This window comes from Oreochromis niloticus, linkage group LG10 (assembly GCF_001858045.2).
Source record: "Oreochromis niloticus isolate F11D_XX linkage group LG10, O_niloticus_UMD_NMBU, whole genome shotgun sequence".
NCBI lineage: Eukaryota > Metazoa > Chordata > Actinopteri > Cichliformes > Cichlidae > Oreochromis > Oreochromis niloticus.
Window position 1 is genome coordinate 26,930,445 of NC_031975.2, and position 23,450 is coordinate 26,953,894.

Here is a 23,450-nt window from a genome sequence, read left to right on the forward strand (position 1 = left end):
CACATTGTTAGCACATTACTCAAAAAAATTAAACACATATTTTCTAACATTCATTTATTCGTTTACTCTGTGGCCCTTAGAGGTCAAACGGAAAGAAAACACCAGCAAATAAAAAAACGTTGCAAAAGCACACAAAACACGACATAAGTTGAATAAAACACAACGGAAATAGAAAACAAAACAGAAGTGTTTCTGGGGACACAATAAGGTGACGGACCAGTATCAGTGAGGATCGAACTGACACACAAAAGAAGTGGAGGATTCATCTGTGTTTACATAATGCCGTAGATACGATTGCTGTATGCTGTTCACTGTAAGCTTGTCCCCTGAAACGCTGTTTTGTGTGTTATTTGTTGTTCTTGTTTTTACCTTTATAGCATTTATGTTTTATTTCCATTGTATTTTTTCAACTTCAGTTGTATTTTCTGTGCTTTTTGCAGCATTTTTCTTTTTTCCTGTGTTTTCTTAAGTTTCAGTGTGATCCAATAATCCAATGAAAATAACTTCACAGCAAATTTTCCTCGAAGGGAGATTGGACTTATTATACTTTTTGCTAGTTCCATATTGTATTCTTGGACTCTCCTGCAGTAGCTTTGCATGCTCCACTGTTCAAAAATAAACCTTATTTACAGAATCAGCCCCTCGCTTTATCCTCTGACTGAAACACTTGATTTTAGCTTTTTTTCCTTTAAGCCAGTTTTCTTCTGATCGGTTGCCCCTCATAAATACAAGATTGAACCAAAGACCTGTTTAAATCTATCCCTGTGACATCATACAGATCCAACGACAGGAAACATTCCCTGAAACTGATCACTTAGAGTGGTATGAAATGGCGCAAAGTGAAACTCTAGGCCAACATAATATGAGCATCCACTACTACAGCAGTACATTTGTCTACAAGTCTCATCTAGGAGCTCGGTTTCAAGAGATTCTTGATCTCCCTGGTTTTACCTGATCAAATAAATAAATAGGGAACACAAGTTCACTTTAACAACAAAAGAGAAGCCTTACAGATACCAAAATGTCATCACAAATCCTCGTCTTATAAAACATCCTTGCCGTTTTGTGTTCTTTTTGCGCAACAAGTTTAAACTTCAGTCCAACTGAGTTTTATTTATATAGCACAAAATCACAACAGCAGTTGCTTCAAGGTGCTTACAGTTGCTCTGCCATTTAGAGGCCTCAATGGCAGCCTGAACGCGGGTTAATAGTAAAGAACACTCCTCAATTGAGGGGGGGAATAAAACAAACAAATAAACAAAAAAACTCTGTTGAAGTATAAACTTTGGAATATCAGTGATCATATCAGCTGTAATAATCTGTTTTGTCCTAGTATTCTCATAATGAATTTTTTAAAAAACATTTTAAAAAATATCTGCAGCTTCTGCAGAATAAAGTTAATTTCTGCATGAATAAAATATGGCCCTAACATTATGCTTGCAACAATGCAAATAGATGAACTTATGCAATGCAAATTTTCCATATAATGTATGCATTGCTCTCATACAATGTTTACTTTTACCTGCTATCTTTTAAACAAACTCCACCAACCTCTACTTCTTACCGACCTCCAAGATTACATCCTGATTTCGGTAAATTCCACACTGAATTAACCTACTTGCTTATCTCACCATGTTTGCAGTTTCTTTCACTCAGTTCTTCATCCTTAGATGGATGTTGAGAATTTAGTACTTTGATGTGGTGCTTTGTTGTAAAAGACAAAACAAAACAAAACAAAGAGCAGCTATGTGTTGTCTGTTTTTAAAAAGCAGCAAGTTTGAGTTGATTGTATTTAACATTAACTTGCTTTAAATGGGACTGAACAACTTCAAAGGTAGGAATTTAAAGGTATCTACAATTAAAAGGGAACAAATAACTGTGGTGTCCGCATAAAATCTGAAGACAGCATTTGATAATTATCATACAAATTATTTATATAGAGAAGAATAGTGGTCCTAATTTGGAACCCTGTGGAACTCCATGGAATATGGGGAGTAAAAGAGGAAAAAGACCCAGCAAAGTAGACACACTTTGTCCTGAGAGTACTTTGGAAAAGAAAAAAACAGAAAAAACAGCCTGATTTACTACAGTATGAGTCAACCTATTACGTCAGTGCTTGTTAGTTAAATTATTGGTAAAACAGACCTGTACAACTACCAGTTATTCACGATAATCTTATGAATGTACTTTTCTACTATACAAGTTTGTGTTGGCCCACAGAGCACTTCTTGTTATCTAGAAAGAAAAAAACACTTGAGTGTATGAAAATGACAGAAAGGCAGTTCAGAAGCCGAAAGAGCTTTTTTTCCATGTCCAGTGACTTAGAAATGCAATTTACCAGCAACTCCTCCACAGCTGCTGATTATGTGAGTAATTCATCATTTTTCCCTTTACCTCAGCACTTATTTTTATTCACACACAGGATAAAGCCACTCATATCAACATAGCAAAGGCAAATGAGTCTAAAGAACTTTAAACTAATCGAGAGCTACTTGAAAGTGCCTGGACCACTGAAAACTGTTTGTGCCATTTCAAATTAATATTCATTAAATTTTCTGTCTCAGTTCCTTCTCTCATCTCTGATAGACTGGATGCTACAGTGAAGTCAAACTAAAGACCTTGATTTTACTGCAATAACATAGTACATGGACTCATTTCATTTTCAGGTGCTAAGTTTTATATGTTGTAGAGAATAACAGCTATAGCTGATAACACTGATATAGCTGTGTGGTTTGATTGTGTCTGGATCTGCCGTCACTGCCTTGGAGCGCCAGTGGGGGAACTATTTACTGTGAGCAAGGAAGGAAGTCCCACTGAGATCAAATCTCTTACAAAAGGGAGACTACCTCAAAACATTTAAGAAATGTAACAAATACAAGGTAAATAGCAAGCTATACAATAAACAAATGGTAAAAAACACCCGTCACTCAAAACATCCACATCTCAGTTTACGTTAGACGGGGAGGAAAGTTGCTGGAATTTGGATTGTGTCTTGAACACCCGAAGCAGGGGATAAAAAGCATCAGCTTTTAGATGTAAGCTAGTTCATGTGGTTTTCTCTTCCCCTCACTGTAAGAGCCGACTTAAATCAGTGATTCTCTTGTTGAAGTCACAGTGCATTTCATAAATAATCACTTGTGTGGTGACCTGGTGAGGAACATAATTTAAATCACAGAAACTTTAAGATCATTTGGAAAAGATATCATCTCCCCTAAATCACTTCAGCTGTGTTATGTGAGCTTTATTTATTTCATTTTTTGTGAGCTTTTGTGAGCTTTTTCCAACTTCTGTTGTGTTTTGTGTGGTTTTTCAGCAATTTGTTTTATTTTTTTTGTGTGTGGCCTTAATTTGCAGTGTGTTTAACCTCTCAGGGCCACCGTATATTTAAGAACCAGGCAAACCACTTCAATGCATGTGCAGTGGCAAAATGTCCTTTAGACTACTGCAAGATAATTTTGGTCATAGCATTTTTTGGACTAGTTAATTCTCACATACTTGTAAATGGAGTAATAGAGACAAAGTGTACATGGTGCCAGTGGCGGTCCTAGCCTGTTTGGCGCCCCGGGCGAACACTCCCGCTGCCCCCCCCCACACACACACATAAAACATATTAAGGATTATACATTAACATAAAACTGTTGTTGGAACCATACTGAATTTCGCCAGAGAAACACACACACACACATATGAAGAGAGAGAGAGTATGCATTGTATGCAAACAGCTGCCAAACAGCCATCATACAATGAGAACAGGACAAATCAACAATTGACACTGACTAATTAATATTAAAATCTGTAACATAATGTATTGTTTGGAATTTAGTCTGTTACTGTTACTATTTTTACCATTTCTTATTGGAGCAACTGTAATCCACATTATTTCCTTAGGGATTAATAAAGTATGATTCTGATTCTGATTGTTTCAGGATGACCTGCCATTATCCAATCACACATCTGGTTACCTGTATCTTTTGCTCGTTTCTCCTCCTCTTCTTTTCTATTTATTCTAAACTGAGCATCTGATGGCTTTGAACTTTTCTTGTCCATCTTCCATTGGTTTTAATTTTGCGCTCCAGTATGAACACAAATCCCCCAACCCGAGGATCACCACAACATAACCTAACAGACCTACACCTTAGTTCACAGATTCACTTTGTCTAAGGTGTATTTCTGGGATTTCACACAACCCAGGATTCAAATCATGAATACATAATGAGCTTGGATTTACATCATTATGAATGAAATGTGCTCTATTTGGAAGCAGCAGGTCTCCCTCCCCTCCCTCCCCTTTCGACAGATTGTGTGTGAGACTTTAAATCATCAAACTGTAAATTATAAATTTTAAATTGGTATTGATCCCTTTACCCCGAGTCCTAAAGTGTATATTTATTTTCTTACTCTTCTTATATTTATTGTTTGTTTACTTGCACTGCTGTAACTGGAGCCTCGTCGTCTCGTCTCTCTACATACTGGACTGTCTGTAGCGGAGATGCCAATAAAGTTTACTTTGACTTCAGCAGCGAGCAGGCGCACCGAGGGCTCTCGCGCTCACTTTTCGCGTATTGAATTTCGAAAAAACATCTGTGCAAATTATAAGTCTGTATCATGATGTCTGGTGTTTTCGTGTTTGTTGGTTTGTTTTTATTTTGTTTTATTTTGCGAGTTGATTATTAGATGCTGCTCCAGCCAGCCAGAGAATCCCCCGCCGCCCCGCCCTCTCCTCCCTGTGCCGCAAGCAGCAGGCGCACCTCGCAAACGGAGGGCGCCCTTACTCCCAGCAAATGGGTGATAGAAAACCGATCGGTTCCTATGCCGTTCCCAATATGCGCTGGCAGCATGAGTACCAGCAATTTTTTTTTTTTGCCGATGCCCGTGATGCCGCCCCCACCACGATGCCGCCCCGGGCAACCGCCCGTGTCGCCCGTATCAAAAACCGCTACTGCATGGTGCATTCATAGATATATTATGAAAACTATGTACAAGACAACAACCTGTACAGACCTGTAAATGAACATGGAAATATGGTCGTACATTTTTATTTTACTGTTATTTTTTATTTTTTTTTGTTTCCTCACTGCCAGTTGTATTTCAGGATTTTGTTACTTTGAATGAAAGTTGCTGTCAGTATGTCAAAAGAAAACTTTTTTTTCTTTCTAACTCGATTTGCCAGATAATAAAAAAAAAGTTTGCATATGTTCTGAAAAAGTTTCACAACTTTTAAATATTACTGGTTTAATTTGAATGAAATTTTTCTGCATTTTTCAGATACATCAACAAGCAGGTGAATAAAATGCGTGTTTATCAGATAACCGGCCATAAATGTCCTTCAGGAGTTCACAGGTGGCCAGAACCATGACTGTAAATGAATGACAATGAGCTCTGAAGCAGCTGGATGTATAAATAAGCACCTGTTTGCCAACAAGTCAAGATATCAGCTTAAAATATGATCACATGCCCCTATTGTGTGCATAAAAAACCCACTCTCATTTCAAATGTGCCAAATGCTTTCGTTTTTTCAATGCTGCTGGTGTCTCACAGAAAAGGACAAGGTATAATTTGGCACCAGTGCCTGGATGCATCGCGTTTAAGCAACAGCGAGCCAGGTCAGTCACTCCCAACAAACAAACAAACAAACCAAAAGACAAAGCTCCAAACCGGATGCAGTCCACTTTCTTGTGGCTAATAAACAACCCACCCATCCGTCACCTAGCCAACTCACTAATGGAGATTTTGTACCTCGGGGCCATGATCTCTCAGTGCCCAGTGTTGCTGCAGCTGGTGCATCAAAGAACCCTTGCACACCATGGTGAGTTGCAAGCATTATCTGGCAGAACAGCATTATTTGATGCCACAGGGTAGAAATGCATTATCACAACTTCTTTTTTCTGCCTCCATGTGGCAAGAACCTCCCAAAAAATCTTAGAGACAATGACCAGTACCACTGGCAAGTTGTTGATGTAAAAACACAAAAATATAGCTAAAAACATTGCAATATTGTCAACATTGACAGTAACAAGCTCTGAACACAAGATGAATAAAAGCTGGGGTCTACTATACCAGGCAAAATCCTAAGAGCTAAGATCCCGTGGGACTTCTATACAGACAGACAAACTGGTGATGGCTAACCAACCGGATATAGTAGTGGTTGACAAGCAGAAGGAGACAGGTGCAGTGATATACCAAGTGATAGTAACATGAGAAAGAAGAGATGAAAAGCTGGAGAAATACCAAGGGCTGAGAGAAGAGCTCAAGAAGATGTGGAAGGTGAAGGAAACAGGAAACAGTGGCTTCTGCAGATCACAGAAACATCATCCAAGATCTGTGTCCAGAAGAGAGCAGTCCAAGGAACAGCAAAGATACTGCAGAGGACCCTCGAGCTCCCAGGCCTTGGGTAGAGGACCTGAGCTTGAAGGATACATGTATATAGATCCGTATCCACATAGCTGCCCGCTTGGATACAGCAGCCCAGATTTGAGTCTGACACGTGGCACTCTTTTGTTTCTCACCACTTTCCTGTCTATGTTCACTGTTTCACTATCAAAAATTGGCAGAAATGCCCAAAAAATCATCTTAAAAAAGTGCCCTCACAAGCTGTGCAATCTATGATCTTTGCTGCTAACACCCCCCAAACTCCCACAATAATCAGAAAACAATATTTAAATGAAGCGCAAAACTGGCATAAAGAAACAGCTCTGCAGACGCAGACTGCTGCCTCCACCACACACTCTTGTACTGTGTGTAGGAGACAGGGCTCAACAATCTGTCCAGCAGTATCCACAGCAGGATACTAATCAGATATCTCCAAGGAGCTGACTCTCCCTACATGAATCACACATGACTTTTACAAGACATCTCACTGGACTGGTGACGACATTCAACTCATCTAGCGTGCCAACATGTTTCAGTTGCCACTTCAGCTTACTCTCAAATCCATTTTGTCCAGTTGTGATTTTGTAGTTTCTGTCTGCCTGTATTCTTTAACAGAGCGCACTTTAGGAATCCACGACAAACCAAGAGCGTCGAGACACATACAGTAGCGAGGGAGGAAGCACAAACCTCAGGCTGCCTGGATAGTAACAAGCCCAGCATGCCTGACAAGCACTGACATTTTTACAGCACTCACTGTCTTCTTTTCAGTTTCACACTCACAGATCATTCATTTAGCCTGAACACCAGCCCTTTGCTAACAACTCTTTTTTATGCCAGCATATAAATAATCCATACCAAGAAAGTAGCAAGTAAACTGCATTCACTGCGAGAGTGACCACAATGGATAAAATGACAGTATTTTTCATACATAAGGCGCACCGGATTATAAGGCGCACTGTTGATTTTTGAGAAATTTAAAGGATTTTAAGTGCGCCTTATAGTCCGAAAAATACGGTAGATAAGAGTGTATCAGAGGGACAGCTCAGGTAAGACTGCAATAGTTTGGACATGTGCAGAGGAGGGACAGTGGATACATTGGACAAAGGATGTTGAAGATGGGTCTTCCAGGCAGGAAGAAAAGAGAAAGCCCACAGGGAATATTCATAGATGTAGTGAGGAGGATTTGCAGAGGGTTGGTGTGACAGAGGAGGATGCTGGCACAATTTTTTTTTCCTTTTCATCTCACACACCCCAAAAATCACTATATGATGAATAAATCGGTTACATAATTTTCAAAATGTCAAACAACCCCTTAAACAGGACTTTACAAACCAACTGATGGCATCACAACGACAATATCCATCTTTTATATACCATCTTTGTATGAAATACTAGAGAAGAAAAACAATGGCAAAATGGTTTGAGTATCTTTGCTTGGATCAACCATGGGGTGAAAATTCTTTCTGATAGTAACACGCATGTGTAAGATGCTCATGCAGGTGTGGAACAGATCAGAAGCAAATAAGGGAACAGCAGTGGGAAAGGAGCACCCACAGGAGAAGAAGGAAATCACAAAGGATGTGCAAATCCTAACTGCAACATTTTGGCTCAATTTTCATTTTTCAAACTAAAAGCAGCATATGGTTTAGTGGTTTTAGGGTTCCTAATACACTGGAGTGGTTTGAATGCAAGGCCTAAATGTAGTAAAAGCTTTTCAAACTAAAATTTATAGATGTCTCCTAAGATGTGACTCCTCGTGCAGCTTTTATGAATCCCCGTTTCCTTTTTCTATTAATCTGTTCAAACATAAAATCAATTAACATAACCAAACACACCGCCGTGCAGTGGTGTTTACTTTACATTTTCCAGCTACATGTACCATTGCCTCAGGGAAAACTCAATTATGATTGGCTAGAGGATGTCCATTAATTGAATTTAATGCACAGCATTACCGGATACCTCCGATGAGACCATCTCCACATCACTCTGAATGAAAGCAGGCACGGTGCTAAATAATACAGTGAAATATGTCTCACTCTGTGCTCGCTTCATTATTTTCTCCAAAGACTGACAACAAAGCAGCGCATACAGTAGGTAGCAACCCAGCACAATAATATTCCAAGTGTATTGACTGGGTCCCAGGTATTACACAGCCCCTCAGGGGTTACCAGGGAAACAGAGGTATTACCAAGAAAAATGTCTGATCATATGCCAGGATAAAGGGGAGGGTGTCTTTGACTGGTTCACACTATTCTCCCATTAATCAATTCAAAAATTTAGCCATGCACTTTAAAGTGAAACCCCTTCCCACAAGCCTCCATCTTTTCGTATTATTTATGGTAACAATACAACAAAGAAATTCTGACATGCTAAGAGGAACACCAGTGTTTGTCTGTGACACAGGTCACGTCTGAATCTCTTTGAGAGAATGCGTGGGTAGTTCAGGATTTGAGGCTTTAAATGTGTGCAACAGGAAGCTGGGTTGAAATACATCTCCTGCCAATGTCCTGGTAGGATCTCTTAGATCAACACCTCTCTGAAAACAGTGGGGCGCTAACTATTGTGCTGATGCAAGAGAAGCGGCTGAGGCATACAGAGCACTGGCATTCACACACATATTCCACGCAGAGAGGATAAATAAAGCTGTGCCCGTAACAGCAGAGGTAAAAACAGGTGAGAGAAATTGTTGCTCAGAGGCTTAAGAGGAATATTTAGGCTTCTCAGTCTCTGGTTCTCTCGCCTTTAAGGAAAAAACGTGAAGTGCCTCGTTTGTACTTGTACTAATGTGATTATCTCCTCATTCAAACTTCCATTCCCACGTTTGGCTGTGGAAATGCTGAAAAATGTCAATGTTTGCAGTAGATTTCAAAGAGCTAAAGGCAGCAGCATCGAACAAATGAAGCCAAAGCGTAGGTGAGAAAAAACGCAGTTCTCTTAACAGTCACAAGAGGCTGCCCCCCAAAACAAGACAATGCCACAGACATCATTAAAGATCGGCGTAACATCTGAACAGTGAAGTCAGCATCTGAAACCTGTTTTCCTTTAAATGGCCACCGGGGGCAGACTGCTGTTACAAAAAAGACTTATTGTACAAGTGTATGGGAAGAGGCTCCTCGCTTCCCTTGGTTTGGGTTTCACTTTTTCCAAACTCGATTAATATCTAGCAAGTGTTTGCGGACAAGTCAGACTCCATCTTCTATGCAAACTATCTTGACTGCTATTTACAAGGAGGATTTACTTGTTCAGCATCCAGTTTGCAAATGATTTCATCCCATGACTGCCTGCAATTTCCAGTAACTACTTGGAAATTGGTGAATGCACCTATCTTCCTGCAGATGCCAGATAGTTGGAGCCTTGTGTAAGTGAATGATTAGCTGTTAGCTGTTTAATATTTAAAAAATCCAAACATTGTGGTTCATGCATTTTAACAACAAACTGGCAGGCTAGCCTCTGACGTATCATTCCAAAAAAATTGAAGATAACAAATTGATAAAATTGGCTAAAGTTTCCAACCAATTGTAAAGATGTCTCCTTGAATTTAAAACTATATAGTTTGTGTAGTATATAGCATTAAGAAAACTAACATATCTGTGTGGAAGTGAGGTGTTAGAACCCCTGGATGCCTTAATATTTATTACAGTCAACAATAAAAATGCATGCATTCCTTCAAATGACAATGATAAAATTATGATGGAGAGAAATGTGAGAAAACCTTGTTAGAGAGAACAGAAAGATAAAGGTCTGTAAGGCATTTCATGTTCTAAGTTGTACAGGCCATCACATCCATCATTATTAACACTGTCACCCTTTAGCCACATGTGCCATACTCTTTTGTGGCTGAATGCTTTCAGCAAGCATTTGGCATGATGCCGTGGTAACTGTTTCCAGGAAAGACAGATCAACGGCTTTTAAACACGGGCTTACATAATGAAACAAAATACATTTCGAAATTACATAAAATGTGGCAACAGGGTGAGCTACAAATTTGTGGCCATCTCTTACAGCTAAGCCTTTCATTGTCCAACTGAGTTGAGGGAATACAGAAATATATTGTACAGAGACACTGATCCAAGATTCATTGCCAGATTAGGCTGCTGGCTTCTACTGTTCAGGGCCTCTTGCTGTCTCCTGGTGCCAGTGCTCATTGCAGATCCAGAGTCCAGGCTTGGAGACTCATCCATTAAATTGAAAATGGGCAATTGGTCAAACTCACAATGTTGGCAGGCACAGCAGTCCAGCCTCATTGAAATTACCAAAACATACAAAGTGTTCCTCAGTCTTTATGTCAGCATGTACACACTTTTCATTCGTTCTATATTCTAATAGATGCAGTGCTGCCTTGAATATACATTTGTAAAAGCTTTTAAATTAAGAATTCTCCATGTTTTCATGTCTGAGTGTCATTTGTAAATGTGTATACAAATGGTTTGCAAACCTCACTAAACCGGTTGGGGGAAAACCTCATATATCCTTTGTGACTAAGGTCACCCACTGATCTCTAACTCTGTGCAATTAAGTTCTAAGGGGAAGATGTCTGAAATTTAAAAACACTACAAAATCATAGTATTTACAAAGATTTGGGTAGTTTTCTGATGAAAAAGGAAAAACAGTTACAACTTTATAAATTTAGTAGAACCAAATTTACAAATGTATCAGTCTGCTGTTTACCTCAGCTGTCAATGCCGGATAACTGTCCACTTCTATTTACTCTGGAAAAGGCTGTAAACCTTTGTGAAAGGAGTCTGATATGGGGCAGCTGTCGATAACTGCCACTGATTGGCCCGGTTAGCTACTTTTAGCCGCTGTTAGCTGCTGTTAGTGAAACTATATTTGAAGTAAGGGTGTAAGATTCACCAAGCGTTTATTCACGCTTGGTGAATAAACTCTCATATGTTGTCAGACTGTAACTGATTACATGAGACTTGAGGTGAGGAGGAAGTGGACACATTTTATTAAGATCATGATGGTGTTGTCTCTTTCCTTTGCATTTTCATTTCTCTGTTGTCCCTCCACTGCACTCGAATGTCTACAACTTTTTTTCTTCCCTTCTCTGCCTTTGGTGTACTACATCAGCGGTCCCCAACCTTTTTTGCCTCACGGACCAGTTTATGCCCGACAATATTTTCGCGAACCGGCCTTTAAGGTGTCGCGGATAAATAAATAAATAAACAAAATAAAACTAGTACCGGTACCGAAAAAAGAAGATTTATTCATAAGACACGTGAAAAGACCCAGGAAAACCGAGTTAACGATAAAAAAGATAACAAAATAAAGCTGAAAACCGATAAAAACCCTGAAAACCATACATTTCACACCTGAGCCTCAACTCTCGCGGCCCGGTACCAAACGACTCACGGACCGGTACCGGTCCGAGGCCTGGGGGTTGGGGACCGCTGTACTACATTACATATTTGGCCAGTCTCTAGCCAGACACGTAAAACGTCATTAGTCAGAAGGGAGATGTCCTTTCCGACCACTGTATTCAAATATGGTGAGGTAACATGGCTGCTTACATGATCCACAAATCTCCTCCTATGTATTTTTAATAGATTCATTTTAAGTTTATGAGAATGCATCAGTTTGTTAGAAGACGAAATTACACACTAATCTATGTATATTCATGAATACAATATACATTTTCATATGACCCAGAATGACCCTGAAAAATGACCTTTCAGACTTTAAGGTTACATCAAAGCTTTTCTGTGTTTTCTACCTAATCTACTGACTTTTATATAAGCCGAAGAAGCCAGTTAAAATGCTCCACTGTCAACACCATCAATAAGACAGGCACTGTGAGCTGCTGGATGAGATGATTAAATGGTTGCTCTATTCTCCCCGGCACACAAAACAACTTCCTGTTTTCAGACAGAGCTCCTCATCCAAGTGCAAGCAGAGCAGAAAGCTACCTGCCTGAACTCCTTTTCTCTTTTTAACCAGTCATAGCTTCACTTCACTTTGCCTTGAAGCAATCTGTGTGAAAAAGGCCTACGAGGCCCTGCTACATGACATATGACAGGGTGGTCCAAAATAGCATGAATCTTATCTGAAGAAGAAATGAAACATTTGTCACCTTTGACACAAATATCTCTGCTCTAAAACCTAAACAGCGATGATCTGAGCTACCCATCTTCTAAAATCAACTCTAGTTTTACTAAACGAATAGTAACATGTGGAAATTAAAGAGCATGCCTGCTGTGCGTGGAATAAATTCATCCTCTCTTTGCTGTAGATAGCTGTTGTAAAGCTGCAGGCAGCAGTGTCATGCAGATATACCTGTGAGTCACGTTGTTCCATGTCAGCATTGACAGTATCTACTGATCACACTGTGCAATCCCTCATCTGGTTATTATCTCTTAGATATGCAGATTTTTGCCACAAATATTTAGATGCAATGTTGTAAATTGTAAACTTACCTGCTTTACCTACTAACCTACTACTAAACTACTAACTAAACACAAATAATAGCATTTTTAATGGTAATACTGCTTTCTGCTCCCCAAAATGCTCAAATCTTTGAATGGCAAATGACTACAATACACTTTAAATGTGGTCATTTTTGGAAGCACAACATGCACTTACATAAACAAACCTCGGTACAAAATCAAAGCCCAGATTGTTCAATGAATAGTAGCTGTTTGGTCCCAGTTTATGCACAAGCATATTTTTGTATTTTTGGATGCTATTTCTCACTCCCACATAGACAACAAAGCATATGAGTGAAGCAACAGGAAGTTGTCTCTCCAAACACAAGACTGTGCTCCACACTCCAAATATGGATGGTCCAGAATTACACTGCATCCACTTTTTTTTTAAACCATAAACTGTGTAGGCATTTTCAAAAGGATATTCAATCACAGTTCAATGATACTTCACTCCACTCCCATGCTCTCATAACGCATAATCCACTCCCGCACCCCACTTATGGGCTCAAAACCCAAGGCTCTAATCTGTCATGTGCTTTAAGCTAAATCCTCCCGGGTCCTGTTGTTTCTTGCAATTACCAACATCTATTATATGGAGCACCATGTCATGCCCTGTTGGGATCTTTTGTTATACTATTATAATGGACCTATTATTATCTGGATTTAGCATTACCAGATATTTAAATTTGTTCACACACACATTCTGTCCCAGTGAAAATAATTAGAGTTACACGTTATCAATAAAACAGACCGCATGCCTTCCTTAATTACTCTCCGTGCAGAATTGTAGCTCAGGCTTTGACATGCAGCTGTGTATCTGAAATGATAGCAGATATTTTCTGATGTTTAGCAAAGTCTTCAGCTTTTGCTTCTTTAGACTGCCTATTGTGGATTTTAAGGTTTGTTTTGGATGAATAAGCCAGATTGCAGGATTGATTTCATCCCGAGTTTAAGAGTCGGAAAACTGTGTTTTTTTGATGAAATCTGCACTTTGTTTTCCCCAAACGTCTGCTCATTGTGATCCAAGAGTTTGGTTCAACTGATCAGCATTTAAAGATGTGTTTGCTCATTAATAATGTGTTAAAAGGTGTTGATGAACGGTAGGACAGTGCACCACTATTCTGAGAAATATCCCCGAAAGACTTTTGCATTCAAAACAAGAATTTATAACCCTGTCTGAAATGTTTTTAGTGTTTTACCTTCAGGTGCATTGTTCCTGTCAACTGCTGTTTCTTACAAACTGATGAAACAGATACCTAAAAACACTTTACTAGCTGCTTCGTCTGGTTAGTGGGTATCAATTATTTCAGTTTTGAGAGTGCTAGGCCAGAAGAGCCAAGGTTTGAAGAGTCAGTGTGTTTATAAAGCTTTGAAAGTTACATAACCTGAACTTTATTGTGAACAAACCAAAGTCTTAACAAGCTCATTAACGTCTGAGACCTCAAGAAATGTTATCGGAGACCTCCGATCTCTTGGGGATACCTAAACAGTTTCTTTCCCTTTAAAAAAAAAAAACAAATACCAAAATTAAACAACATAATGCACTAACTGTGATTAAAATGTGGATAATAACGGGTCACCTTTTACTTAATGCAAACTAAAGTTTGGTGCAGTTTAAAACTGCACAGGTTCTCCCACTTTTCCTAGGGATCAATGTCAAACGTAGGTGAAGGATAAAGATGTTTTGAAAGTTCACCGGCACGGACCCTGAAACCTGGGAGGTTAAAGCAGAGATCAAATCGGCACAGCATTATGAAATCAGTTATTCATGCATGTTGAAGAGAAACGTCGTCAAAGTTGCACTGCCTTGACGGCCCATCACTCCCAGTCAGATGGTCATACAGTGCAACAGATGTGGAAAATCAAGCTGTTCCAGTGCTGGTCTTTGTGAACATGAGCAGGCTTGCCAAGTCTAACCCACACTTGAGTCACTTAATACACTGAAAATGATGGACTGCTGATGATGATTATGGTCTTGGCCTACACATAAGATATTGCACTGAGCAGAGTATAATGTTGAGTATTACATGCTATTCAGTTACACTGTTACACACACAAATAAACAATGAAAAAACACAATGACTTCAAGCTTACTGTTTCTCAAGGCAGTTTTCATACCTGGCAACATTAGTTATAATTAAGCAGACTTAGCTCTGCTGACATGAGCTGTTTATCAGAAGTGTTAGCTTCTTTCTTATGATCAATTTATTTATTCACAGATTTGTATATGAAGTGTTTTTCTTAGCAGAATAAAGTGACTACACTGGAAATATCCTGGAACAACCTTTGCTTTGTAATGATGACTAAATGAATCTTTAATCTTAAGCTAGGCAGATGTATGCCGGACACAGTAAGGTTTACAATTTGGTCTAAGGATCCAATAAGGAGTAATGTGAAAGTAGGGTGAAACAGCAGTCTGGTCAAAACTGCTTGAGATATGTTGGCAAAAACTGCACCTGGGACAGAAATATGTTGCTTCTATGTGAGGAGGAAAAGTGTGCTTTACAAAGCAAGAAATATCTCTCACGTTATTGCAGTAAAGATGTGAAATGTATGTCGTTGTTTTTCAAATCGAATTACATTAAATTTCCTACTAATTTGATAACTAAAGGGCTGTGACCAGACAGTCACACCTATATTTGCATGTTAATTCAGTGTCACTTGTTGCATGATGACTTGCATATTTGGAAAGACAAACATGGGTTAGAATGTCATCAATATAATGCAAATCATGTGTTTGGTCGTCTCTTCATCTAGAAGATTTTGTTTATTTAATTTTGTTATAATCGATAAAAGGATAAGATATGACAATTCATACAGAACTTCTTCTTTGGTGGACATTTTGACTTAAACTTGGCATTTAATAACATGTCTATCAGACAGCAAAGCCATGTCTGTAATATTGGCACAATCTTTAGGATCTAAAATGTTGCTGTGAGTACAGCCCCGTTAAAATCCCCTCAAGAAACAACAACACGATCACGTTTAAACAACATAAAATTGCAGCTGTGTGTGTGGGATGGAGCAAACTTACAGGTAACTGTTTCTCCAGGCAGTTGTTGAAATTCTTGGTTTGATTGGGCTTCAGCTTCTTGAGAGGGATTCGCGTTTCCCCGATGAACTCGTTGTGGCGGAATTTGTCCTCATCACACACTGAAATCCTGAGATGACAAGAACAGAGAAGTGTAGGAGGACATGAGCAAAGCGAGGTTAAGGTTAAGGTTTGTTGCTGAGAGGAGGCTTAAAGCCATAAAACCAGTCATTTTCCACCATCCACCTTCACGGGGCTTCAATTTGTAGTCGCTGCTGCTAAATCTGTAGGACCACAGCACTCAGAGCACTGAAGCTACAACCAAGTAGTTCTGCAGGGATCATTGTCAGACTCCATCAGCATGACAGGAAATGATGAGATAATTATACACGAGGAAGCGTTCAACCATGCACAGATCAAAAGATTCAAACATACTAAGGTGGAAGGGGAAACTCTATGTGAGAAGACGTCGAGAAAAATTTGACATTGTTCCCGATCATGTCAAAGTCATTTAAGACCCAGTGACAAATTCATCTTGAACACATCTCCATTTGCTCGTCTTATTTACTCAATTAGTGCAGCACGAATCGAACTGTGCTGTGGCGCATTGTCCTTTCCGCCTGTTTACTGATTTCTGTTATGTGCCCACTTTGCATTTGTTTCCACTGAACACACAAACACAAAACAAATCCTCTTTTCAGTGCAAGATGGCATCCTTTCTAAACAACAATAAAGACGCGGATTTATAATATAACACAGTAGGCTACAGTCGCTTACAAAAGCTAATGATTGATGGGGAACCGAAAGGTCTCTCGCGGTCAAAACCGCTGAGGACCAAAAGGCGCGTGGGGCCACAAAATGAGCTTTGTGTTTTACTGGAGATCTATATTCTTCGCCAGCATTTCATTAAATTTATAATGAAAGCCAATTATTGGTGCTCCCTGCAGACCTATGTTTTCAATAAATGCAGAGAGCGCCCACCGCCCTGACATGACATGATTCACACTCACAGCTACAGCATGCCTGTGTTGGGGAATACTGTTTGTTTCAAGTGCCTTTCCGCTGCATAATCAGCTGCAATACTGAGAAAAACATGCAGCCTTTAGGAGCCCCACAGCCTTAGCATGTTGTATATATGTTAATATGCATCACTAATACAGTAGACTGTATGGGACGTGCTGCAATCAGACTCTCAGTAAAAATAACTGGACAGGTGCTGAATTCAAATTTCAATTTCCAAGAAGAAATAGGTTGCGTTGTTTTGGAAGCATGGAGGCTTTTCTCACAGTCTATTGTTTCTGGAAAATGGTTAATAAAGGTGTTTTCTGTGTGTGAATAGATCTTTTGGCGTGTCTGTCACATCTCATCTCTGCTACATTTGCTTCAGGCCTTCATTGTTGTTGTGGCATTCAGTCCAGTAACAATACAGTATTTTTTTTCTGCTCCGCAACACAAAATAATCAGCAAAATACAGTCACGTATTTGCAGTGCGTCGATAAGGTTGACAGTCGGTTACTGCAGTCCAGCAATTACTCCAGCTGTCCCAGAAGTACAGCGAGTGCTTTGCAGCTTATATTGTGTAGTAGGAAAGCATGTTTTCACAAAATACCTTCAAGCTATTAGAAGTAATGCAATAAAACTTTTGCAGACATTCTGTGATGATTTGGCAGTCACTTGTGCAAACTTATATAGGTGATAAAAAATGTTTTGTGCCCCTTGTTTCTGTCTTGTTTGCTGGACAAGGCCTAAAAAAACTACAGCAGACAACCAGTATCTGAAAGTCACGTCCTCAGGAAATGCAAAAAAATCCAGCAAACACCTGACACAGAACCAGAGAGATGCATCAGGCCCTTCAGCTGATCCACGTACTCTTTGTTTACGCCTCAGAAATGGCCTCAGTGGAAGGGGAGCAGTGAAGAAGACATTCTTGAGAAAGGGAAACAGGAAGAAAAGAGCTGAAGTTCGCCAAATTAAACAAGAACCAGACTGATCATCAGGTCTTACAGAGGAGGTCCAGAGAGGGTCAGGATATGACTGGGAGTGTCTAGAGCCACCTGAAAAACATGGCGTCTGTCATGGTTTAGGGCTGCATTTCAGCCATTGATGCCAAAATTCAATTGAATTATAAATGCAAAAAGGAATCATTTGATTTTAATCCATCACGCAATACCATCGTGAAAGAGTAAAAGCATACACCTGGATAGAAGAAGACACAGAGGAACACTATCAGTCACGGACTGGTCTCCTCAGAGCCCAGACTTCAACGTTACTGAAGCAGTGTGACAGACAACAGAAGAAAAACCAGCTAAAATTCAAAGAAAAGCTTTGAATGTCCTTTAAGAAGGCCGGAGAACCATTCCTGAAGACTACTTAAAGAAAGTTCGACTGTGTTGAAGAACAAAGGTCGTCATACCAAATACTGAAAAGCTCATTAGAACTGTAAAAACTCTTGCCTCTCATACTGTAGCTTCATGCATGCTTGCATGTTTCAATAAATCATTGCACCCATTTCTAATCTTCCTAGATAAATATGAAGAAGTTTTTGCACAGTACTGTATCTAGATAAACATTATATTTAATGGCAAAATATTACCAACATAAAACATGCCCATTAGTGTTAACTGATTCTAAGAAGGGAGACTTTCAGAGAAACCTCCCTTCTTAGCACTGGCTTGTTTCTTAGAAAGCGCTTGCTTCTCAGAATGGGCTGGAAATATTTAAAGACATTTTGAGCTCTGCTTTGTCGTTTGGCATCTGTGCCCTGACATATTGGGTTATGGCATTTGTGAGATGTGTCTGTCACCCCCAGTTTCTCATGTTTTAAATAAGATTACAGCTGTGAAGAGGAGTATTTTACCCCAAACAACAGTCGAAGTTTTAGTGCTCAAATCTAAGTGAAATTAGAAAAAGCAGGTGAAAAAAAAGACGTTACAGTTTAACTAAATTCAACAACCTTAACAATTAGAATATCTCCCTGTGAGGAGCACTTGGTAACTGTGGAGAGGGCGAACTCCCTTTTGACAGGAAGAAACCTCCAGCAGAGCCTAAAAGGAAATAAATGGGGATCTTTCGGCTGACAAACCTGTGACTGATGTTTACTAGAGCACATTTTGTAAGTGTTTGTGAAAGCTGAAACTACAACAGTCTTCTACACGGAAACCTTTGTTAGATGGGGTGAAACAGGGAAGTGAGTAAACTAAGTGTGTGGAGTTCATTAACATGTGTTTAACTAAAAGGGTTTATTTTTAATCAAACTGTATCTTTTCCTAACTAGAACCACCAACAAATAAACTAAGTTCCAAAGGTAACTTGAGGTGTGAATACCAGTCTTTCAAATAGAAAACAGTTAAGTGGAGATTATGTGATTATGTGCAAAATATCCACTTCGACATAGAAACACAAAAGATGATTTCAGCACTGTCAAGGGCAAGAAAACCCTATAACTCTAAAAATATAGAAATGATGGCCAATCAGAAGCCTGGAGATAATGGTTATTATTATTAAAGTTGAACAAAGACGAAGGAGTAAGTCCTACGTTTGGAGAAAATCGTCTCATGCAAACAGTAACATGGTGCAAGTCTGTTGTTAAAAACAAGATAAAGATGCACACGCACAGTAAAACAGCATTTGCATGTGGACGATGCTCTAAAAATTGGGCGCCCTCTAGTGGCCATTTCAATGAGTGCATGTCAAATGTCGGCTCAAGGGCTCAATTTAGATTCGTGGGTGGACCTCGGCATGCTGCAAAATGAAAAACAACTTTTGCAATGCTTTATTTTACAAGGGTGTACTTTAATATAAAACATGTAAAACGCCCCTAACCACCCAGACTAGTGGGGACTTTTTCCAGCTTTATGAAGTAGAAACACACCTGTGTGTTATTTCAGGAACAACTGAGAGGAGGAACAAACAAACCAAAAGGATCATTTAGCTGAGGACTTGTTCCACCCACATTTATCTTGAGGAAGTGAACTGGAGGACAAATCGATGGAGCCAGTAAATGAAATGCCGTGAAAGTCCCTGAAATGTTTTTACGGCATTCCAGCACATAACATTAACTCTAGAAACACACTTGCTACTGGGGTGCTTGGGGGTAAGTGAAGACAAAAGCAAACTGAAATCCTCCACTGCATACGGCCCACCTGGGATGTACAAAATGATTATGCATATGATTGCATAACCTACCTCCGCCACTTGATTGTACAGTGTTAACACTTTGGTAAAAATACAGGAGCAAAGAATGGTGAAGTAATAAAAATAAAGTGCTTCCATTGCATAAGGGCACCGCATTTATCTCAGGAAGATGGAGTTTTAGTGTGTTCTCAGGTGTTGTAGTGAAACACAAATAACCAAACAAACAGGAAGTCCTCTCACCCAAACAGAAGTGCTATTTGGAAATCTGATAAATAAAGGATTTCCCAACTGTTATTACGATCTGAAGCTATTCCAGACTCGGCATGCAAAGTCGCAGTGAAAAGGAAGAAAGAGGAAAAGCAACATCATCATTCATTTCTGCTTGAGAGGCTGCTGTTAAACACAGGCAGTAATGTAGTTATTTAAAACAGAAACCAAGAAGAAGAGAAACTGTCAAACATCACCGCTCTCTGAAAATGATCTTCTGAAGCCTTTAAAAACAGATCCACGGCAGCTAAGCACACCAAAACAACAAAAGACAGATTTATTCTATCCCTCTCTGCCTTTCAACTCTCCCTTCTATTTTTCTTCTTGTTCACTACACACCCCTTTTCTTCCCTTATATCCTTCCTTATAAGATGTGTTTGTTATTTTCTTACTTTCTCTTCTATTTCCCCTTCACTTCCCTTCCTTTTGTTCTTTGGTTTTATTTTCTTCCATTTTCTTCCTCTTGCCTATTATTCCTCCATTTTCATTTTTCACTTCCTTCCTTCTATCCCTTGCTACTTCCTTTCTTCCTTGTTCCATTCCTTGCTTACTCTGTTCCTTCCTTCTTTTGGCTCCTTCCCTTTAAACTTTCTTCCACCCATCCCCATCTTTTTTTTACTGCCTCTACCTTTCCTCCTTTATTCCTTCCTTTCTTCCTTTCCTCCTTGGTTCCTTTCTTGCTTCCCCTGCTTCTTCTTTCCTTACATTGCTTCTTCCATCCATCCATCCACCCCTCCGTTCATCTTTCCTACCTATATTCCTTCCTTCCTTACCTCACTATTTGATGCTCCCGTCTTTTCTTGCTTCCTTTCTTGTTTACCCTTCTCCTTCTTTTTTGGGGTTTCTTCCTTACTTCCCTTTAACTTCTTTTCTCCCACGCCCCATTCCTTCCTTCCTCCCATCCCTCCTTCCTTCCTTCCTTCCTTCCTTCCATGCCCCCATTCTTCCTTCCTTCCTTCCACGCCCCCATTCTTCCTTCCTTCCTACTTCCTTCCTCACACACCTCCTTCCTTCCTTCCTTCCTCCCTCTCACACCCCTTTCCTTCCTTCCTCCCATGCCTCCTTCCTTCCTTCCTCCCTCCCTCCTTTCTTCCCATGCCTCCTTCCTTTCTTCCTTCCTTCCTCCCACGCCTCCTTCCTTCTTTCCTCGCACACCCCCTTCCTTCCTGCATTCCTTCATCCCTCCCTCCCTCCCATGCCTCCTTCCTTCCTTCCTTCCTTCCTTTTATTTCTTCATTTGTATTCATATGTCCAACCACTCCTTTCTTCTTTCTTCCACATCTTTCATTCCTTCCTTCCCTTTCCATTCATTAAGTGGACACATGTGGCGTAGCACTGACAGTACCTGAGTGTCTTGCGGACCATATCCTCATCAGTGATGCCGTAGTAGGTCAGGGTCTCATTCCAGACTGGGTTGAGTGTATTGTGCAGGGTCTTGGTTCTGAGTTTATTGGCCTGGAAGACAAACAAGGAAGACGCCGATTAAAAAGAGCTGAACATCATTCATGAGTGAAAAACACTGAGCTCCTCCTACAGCTCAGGAGAGCTCATCCCTCAGGTGTCATTTTCATTGAAGAACTGACAGAATTATATAAACATCCTTGAAAACGTACAAAGCCTCTCTGCCAGGGTGAAAATTTGTCAACGCGTTGACGTCTGGTGGCACGCATGCAAACACGAGCTCGGTGCTGCTGCATACTGAATGCTGTCAGGAATGAAATATCAACAGCAGACTGCATTTACATGAAGTGACAGGCATAATCAAAGCATGGCAGGAAGTGGGTAAAAAACACTGAGAACAATGTGATGAATGCTCTGAAGTTAAAAGATAGTCACCATGGTTGTTCTGGCTCAGTGTGATTCTGTTTCTGTCAACACTACATTTTTGAGAAAACAATTTTCCAGTCAGTGACCTTTCACTGGGATTAAATCTTTATACTTGAAAAACAGTCTGAAACAAAAAGAAATTGCACCACCTAACCAACTAATACCATACACAACTTTAAATTAATATTTCCATAACTGATGCCTGCTGTCAGTGTATGGTACTGAAGTCAGGAGGTGACCAGCTAAGATTAGCTCAGTACAAAGACACTAACGGTGGTAGAAAACATACACTGTATATAAAAGATGGATCCGGGCACAGTGACAGCTCCTAGTACTGTTTTGAATCCTGCACTTAAACATATTTGCCATATTTTTTCAAACCAGATATCACAATTGACTCACACTCCACACCCACATGACATGACAGGGCTTGTCAGTCCCAAAGAACCCACACTGCAAACAGCACATACTGCTTTATTGTCCTTTTTGACTGCAATGGTGAGCATAATCGACAAAATATGTTTTAACTGACATCTGAAACCTCAAACACAAGTTCACAAACACAGGGCAAGTCAAAGACGTTTAATTTACATTTTCAGTTTACAGATTTAAACTCATGAAAGAGAAGCCCCTTCACATTTGCAGCTCAGGTGCTTGGACCGGTTCTTCTATAGCGCCTTTTTTGACATTCAGAGAGCTTTGCACAGCTTGCCTCATTCACACAGGCACTTTTTTATATCTAACATTAACACTGCATCAGAGAGCAACTTGACGTTAGTATTTTGCCCGAGGATATTTGGCATGCAGACTGGAGCAGACAGGGATCAAACCACCAACCTTCCAATTAGTAGATGACCTACTCTACCACCTTAGCTACAGCCACCCCATCAAAGATTCTTTGCTGCAAGGTGAAACTGATAAAGCATTAACACATATTATGCTACGTCTTTTAGTGAGGTGGCCTGAGTGCTTCCTTTGTTGCGAAGCTTTCCACACGTGTTTAACCTGTAAGCCTCGCCTGAGTGGGCCAGTGGCAACAAAATTAGCGTTCACCAGCAGAAGGGTTCCAGCATATTCATCTTGAGTCATACTTGTTATTAATGTCTGCCTCTCTTTATCCTTCAGTCTTCCTTCTCTCACCCCAACCAGTCACAGCAGATGGCCCCGCCCCTCCCTGAGCCTGGTTCTGCTGGAGGTTTCTTCCTCTTAAAAGGGAGTTTTTCCTTCTCACTGTCACCAAAGTGCTTGCTCATAGGGGGTCATATGATTGCTGGTTTTTTCTCTGTATGTATTATTGTAGGGTCTACCTTACAATATAAAGCACCTTGAGGCGACTGTTGTTGTAATTTGGCGCTGTATAAATAAAACTGAATTCAATTGAGCTGATCTTGGCTGCA

At 39.9% G+C, this 23,450-nt stretch overlaps 1 protein-coding gene across 2 annotated transcripts in view; it reads right to left on the reverse strand.

Annotated features, from left to right (window-relative positions):
• doc2b (double C2-like domains, beta) overlaps positions 1-23,450 on the reverse strand; it is a 178,465-nt gene that overhangs the window by 21,807 nt on the left and 133,208 nt on the right. For both annotated transcript variants that reach the window (XM_025910917.1, XM_025910918.1), the window contains 2 exons: positions 21,572-21,681; positions 15,829-15,955 (listed from right to left, as the gene is read on the reverse strand). In XM_025910917.1, the coding sequence (XP_025766702.1) occupies positions 15,829-15,955; positions 21,572-21,681 (237 nt within the window). The remainder of the gene's footprint in view (positions 1-15,828; positions 15,956-21,571; positions 21,682-23,450) is intronic.